Source organism: Simochromis diagramma, unplaced genomic scaffold, assembly GCF_900408965.1.
Source record: "Simochromis diagramma unplaced genomic scaffold, fSimDia1.1 OVJJ01000618.1, whole genome shotgun sequence".
In the NCBI taxonomy this organism is placed as follows: Eukaryota; Metazoa; Chordata; class Actinopteri; order Cichliformes; family Cichlidae; genus Simochromis; species Simochromis diagramma.
Window position 1 is genome coordinate 858,702 of NW_024387423.1, and position 6,048 is coordinate 864,749.

General features: G+C 39.0%; 1 protein-coding gene across 1 annotated transcript; it reads left to right on the top strand.

Annotated features, from left to right (window-relative positions):
• The first annotated feature begins 3,111 nt into the window (after positions 1-3,111).
• mc2r (melanocortin 2 receptor) lies at positions 3,112-5,985 on the top strand. Its single transcript, XM_040013102.1, has 2 exons — positions 3,112-3,782; positions 5,103-5,985. The coding sequence occupies exons 1-2, from the start codon at positions 3,430-3,432 to the stop codon at positions 5,656-5,658; spliced, it is 909 nt and encodes a 302-aa protein (XP_039869036.1). The 5' UTR covers positions 3,112-3,429; the 3' UTR covers positions 5,659-5,985.
• Positions 5,986-6,048: the final 63 nt, after the last annotated feature.

Genomic DNA, 6,048 nt, shown 5'->3' on the forward strand with positions numbered 1-6,048 from the left:
AGCTTAGTTGGCTGGATGTTGTAAAAAAAGAGTGTTAACCTAAAGCAGAAGTTTGCATACAGGTCAACAGCCAAGATGAAATAGTTTTGCATGGAAACATATGAGAACTTACATTTAGAATTTCAGTAGTATAATGGCTGAAGCAAGCAGTGAACGTTTGTTATTTTTTCATTTACTTGGGGAAGTTTTCCAAGTGACTTCTCGCTTCTGGCATCAACTGCTGGCAGGACTGACTCACCGAGAAACTGGGTTTCCCTGGAGCAGGATTTATCTGGGAAGTACACCTAAGGCAAGTTTGGGGAGGACAAACAGCTCCCGCTGAACATTCACTGCTCAGTATGAATACAGACCATGAAAGCATGACTTTACAATACTTTTCATAACACGTCCTACAGGGATACCTGCCTCGTGGCGTCCAAATGTTTGTAGTGACATTTGTTAGCCTGCACTTCCTAAAAAATTGGAAATGACTTGTAAGACAGGTCTGCTTTACCCAGCTGATCATGTGTTGCTGCAGCAGTAACAAATGACAGGTTCAGGCATTGAAGAATCGTGCAAAGCCACAGTGGATATTCCAGTGCCATGGACCCTTGGTTGGTCTCAGATAGATAGCTTTAGCTGATGTAGCTGATATTATAATAATAATTTATGACTGACTATAAATCATATTAGCTTCTTATTAGCTTTAAGACAGCACTGATTTGTGTTCATGGACATTCATTATATTTTGTTTGCTACCAGACAGCCTGGGGGCAGTTGTAAAGTACTCATGAAAGTACATTCATCCTATCTTTATTGATACAAATTGTTTGTTTGTAGTGGGATTAACACACAGGGACAGACAACCATTCGCACTCACATTCACACCTAGTGGCAATTTGGATTAATCAATTAACCTATCCCCACAAGCTGCATGTCTTTGGACGGTGGGAGGAAGCCGGAGTACCCGGAGGGAACCCACACAAACACGGGTAAAACATGCAAACTCCACACAGAAAGTTTGTGGAGTTTCTGTGTGGAAACTCCAGCAAGAAGGTCCTGAATTGAACTCAGGACCTTCTTGCTGTGCGGCAACAATGCTAACCACCGTGCTTCCTCAATTTGAGAACGGGCTGTAATTTAAGAGTAGATATAATTTCTTTTCTTGGCTTGGCAGCATGCCTAGTTAGCATGTTGACATGTAGCTCAAACAGTCAGCTGATTATGATACTGCTGGAAGCAGCTGGCATGTATTTAGAAAAATATAGTCATCTTCAAATGTGTGCACTATCAAAAACACTTGCTTCACTGGTATACACAGCACAGTTTACCATGTCAGACATTGACATATAAGGCAGGCTTATCCTTATATTATCAGAATATATACCATATAATTTGTTTTTCAAAGTTAAGCAAGTGTTTGTTACCTAAGCTTAATAAAATGATAACTGAAAGATAAAAATTAAAAGAAAGCGAATAGTGGCAAATGTGGCAATTTGGAAACATGACATGAGTTTGCTGTGGAAATGCCAATAGTCTCATTGAAAGGCTATTTAAAAACTATTATGCTTATATGGTAAAATAAACTAGAAAACATAAACAATCAAAGTTGCTTTAACTGGATTTAATGTGGCATCTTTGCGAGGACTGAAGCTGCTCTGAGAATGTCATAATAAAAAGGGATCAGAGGTTTTTGGATATAATTATTATAATAATCTTCAGACTGCAGCCTGACAGGAATTCTGAGTCACAGCCAAGATCACAGAGTGCTTTCTTTATATAAAAGGACAGTGTTCAATTACAAAGGTGGGACTAAATGCATTCGAATGGAATGGCAGAATACACAGACATCGGGCGAGCTTTAAATTAAAGGTCACACAACTCGTCACAGACAAAGCACAAGATAAATGTTGTACGCTATATGATTCACACAGAATTGAACAGTCAAACAATGCACGTAGAATCTCTAACAGAAGAAGAATTTTAATAACATGCTTGTTTTTTACAGGTGAAAGCATCACGTAAACATCTGCACCAGACTCAAAGACAAGAAGACCACCAAACACAGCACTGCAATCCCACGTAAACCAGTTTGGAAATAACATCTGTGAGCTCTGAACAAACAGAATGAAAAAATCGATTGGCTGCCCCTCATGTGAACAGCAGAGAGGCTGATGTGGCCACAGCTGACTGAGGTGTACCGGAGCCAGCACTCCTCGATTTAAACCTGGACATATATGAGAAAGACACTTTATTCCATGGGAGCTGCAGCGAGCTGCCTGTTTTCAGCGACCCTGTGCGTGTTTTCTTAAACGTGACCTTCGCTCTTGCGATTACCCAGTGGAGGACAGCTGAAAACAACCCACGGCCTCCACCTGAGGTCAGACTCTTGCTGTAACACGTGGAGTAATTTTTGTTTCTTGGTCTTTTATATTTTTACTTTTTTGTTTCACTCAAAAAAAATCAATTATATTTTAAGGTAACAATAGATGAACTTTTGTAATTATTTCCAAACTCAGAACCACTTTGCTTCTATCGTTTCTCATCTAGCATTAATGTTTCTTTACTGCAAACAAGCTGCATACTACTATTTTACTTTCTCACTAAAACATGATATATTGTCTAAGCTTAGCTTAAAAGGAAAACCTCAAATCTGACCTAACATGGTTATATTTCTTTTGTGAAAACTACTGCAACTAGTTATTATTCCAATTTTTTAAATGTATTTTTAATCTTTATAGCACTTCTACAAACCCAGTTACAAAGTCTTTCACCTCTTGGATAAATAGGTTATAGGTCAAAGGTTGTGACAGTCCTGATCTAATTAACCATAAACTAATGTTCATTCTTTGTAATAGCAACACAAAAGAAAGCCTGTTAAAAGCAACATTAATATTATGTCATTATGTAGCATGTGACATTATTATTTTATTTTTTTATATATGTAAACCTGCTACCTGTTTTTTTTGTAGTTTAGCTCCATTGTTTTGTTTGGCAGCTGTCCATAAATTTAGTCAGTAAGTCTCTTACCATTAATTTGTGTTTTAAATTCAAATTTGTATCTATAAAAAACAATTGTTATTTTTTGTTGACTTTTTTTTAGGTTTTCAGCAAATATTTTTGTCATGATTTCATGAAATTATTGATGATAAGAAAGTTGAAGGATATTGCAAAGTGTGTAAATCTAAATTTTGAGACCTTTATAGGACTCATTAAGTCACAGGTATCAGTTTAAACTTGATCTCTATGTTAAAAACAGGTCAGCAGGTAAAATGTTTTTGTAAATGTAAGAATGAAGGCAGTTTAAAATGTACTGCAAATATTCATATTTAAACCAATTCGTGAAACAATATTATTAAACTTAATAAACTTTCAATGCAAAATACCCCCAAAGTAAACATCTGCCTTTAATCAGCATTTAATCCTGGACGACCACTGTCTTGACCAACAATGAACAGCTCTATATTGAACCAATCGCACTGTCCTGAGGTGGTGGTTCCCAACCCCGTCTTCTTCACCATCGGAGCGGTGAGCTTTGCTGAGAACTTCCTTGTTGTGGTAGCTGTCATACGGAACAGAAACCTCCACTCGCCAATGTACTGCTTCATCTGCAGCCTGGCAGCCTTCCACGCCATCGCCAGCCTGACCAAAACCTTGGAAAACCTCATGATTGTGTTTGCTGATGTGGGACACTTGAATAAGAAAGGCTCTTCTGAGACCACGCTGGACGATGCAATTGACTCCCTGCTGTGCATGTCTTTCTTGGGGTCCTTTTTCAGTATCCTGGCCATTGCCGTGGACCGGTATGTATGGAGCTCTTGGATATGGAAACATAAATATTTTATCTTAAAATGGTTTATTTTATAGTGTGGAGAATGGTTTTCATGGCGAGATGAAAATATTCCACTCTAGGCTACTCATCCCCCAAAATCTCTTTTTTTTTTTTTTTTGTTATGCCTTAGAAAATGAGATTTTCTAAGGCATAACAATGCTTAGGGCTATTTGAAAACCCTTTTAAAGAAAGAACTGACTGTTACTTACAGGAACCCACAACCATGTTATATTTGCCATACAACGAATGATTTATTCTATTTGCTGCTAATCTAGATGTTCTAAATGGTTTCTCTATGGATCTGTGGCCCCGTAATGATTTATCCTCAGCTGATATTTATATAAGGAGAATTTAAAAAGCTTTCCACTGGGCTCTGACTCTTTGATGTACAGTTAAAGGCTTACTGCAGTGGCTTCCATCATGTCTACCCAAAAATCATGAATACTTTATTACTGCAATGATACTGTTTCTCCACCTTTTAGGCAGCTATCCAAATTTTAAAATCAGTCAAAGAAAAAGAGAATGCAACATATGCACATTTATTTATAGTTCTTTTTTTTTTTCTTTTTTTTTTTAAAAAAGGGAACTCTGCTTACTTTCACTTATTTTTCAGTTATATAGTTATACAGTTGAAATACTAAATGCTCATATGGAACACAGCCGTCTTCAGTAGTTTTCCAAGTAATCCTGTGAGCCAAAAGAAAAGCTCTCTAAAAGAGAGCTGATATCCTTCATAAATTCATCTCAGGATTTCACCTCTGCTTGTGAGAATAGAAGCGACACTTGCCCGCCCCCATTAAAACATTTTATTTATAAGAGGCAGCCAGTCACAAAAAGCTTAACTAGCAGTGGAATTGGGAGAGTATAATGAGCAAAATAAAATAATTTTGTCCACTTCTGGGCTGAACAACAAGCTAATGATAACGTTCATGACCATGTCCCACATTTTTCGCACAATTGGTCACCCAATTAATGCTTATGCGGCTAATATGCATTCAACTCTTAACTCTGTTTTGGGTTTCACCATCTCCTGAGACAAAAACAAAAAAACATTTGACTCTTTACAAAACATGTCATCCAGTGTGGATTAAATACATTTAGGATTATTTTGTGGCACAAAGCTTCCTGCTAATGGTAATGCACAGCAGTATCATGTTAAGGCTCAGTTAATGTCTTAAATTTAGGCGACCGAGCTGAGTGAGGAAGCTGCAGTGAAGTTAAACGTAGTCACTCAATCCTTGACAGCCTGTGATAAGTTATGAGATAATGAAATGATTTGTTTCTCTTCCAGTTACATCACCATCTTCCATGCACTCCGATACCACAACATCATGACAATGCAGCGCACTGGGGCCATCTTGGGCATCATCTGGACTGTATGCGGGGGCTTGGGCGTGCTGATGATATTGTTCTTTGACTTCAAGCTCATCATGATCTGCTTCGTCATATTGTTTTTCATCTCCTTGGTGATTATCTGCTCCCTGTATGTCTACATGTTTATGCTGGCGCGCATCCATGCCAGAAAGATTGCAGCGTTACCGGTTGGTGGCAGGAACAATCATCACCAGCAGCGGTGGGGGAGCAACATGAGAGGGGCCCAGACCGTCACCATCCTGTTTGGGACGCTGGTGGTTTGCTGGTCGCCATTTTTTTTCCACCTCGTCATCATCATGGTGTGCCCCATGAACCCCTACTGCGAGTGTTACCGATCGCTGTTCCAGCTGCATGTGGCGCTGCTGACGAGCCACGCCCTCTTCGATCCGGCCATATACGCCTTCCGCATCGCTGAGCTCAGGCACACCTTGAGGAAGATGCTGCTTTGTTCTGACTTGAAGCTCTGCTCGTAGAGACACCTGATTGCTTATTTTTATTTTAGTCTGTTTATCCAGTCAAATGTTAGCTTTTCATCAAAGTGTCCTTCGCTCAGTTGAATATTCAAATTTTAGAGTGAACTGTGAACTTGGTTGCCGCTAAGCAGCTGTTTCTCCAAAGGGAATTCTTTAGAGACATTCTAACATCCCGTGTATTTGAGTAGGCACTGTGGCACTGACTACTGTCCGTCGATCTCCTCTCTGTTTTGCTTGAATCCACTGTCTCCTCCTTTCTCCCAACACTTGGATGTTACCTACTTTCACAAGTGTCAATGCATTCATGTTTGAAATGAACCTCCTGTGCTAACATCCCAACGCATCCATTTTAGAGAGCCTGTTACCAATGAACATGCATTTTTTTTCTCA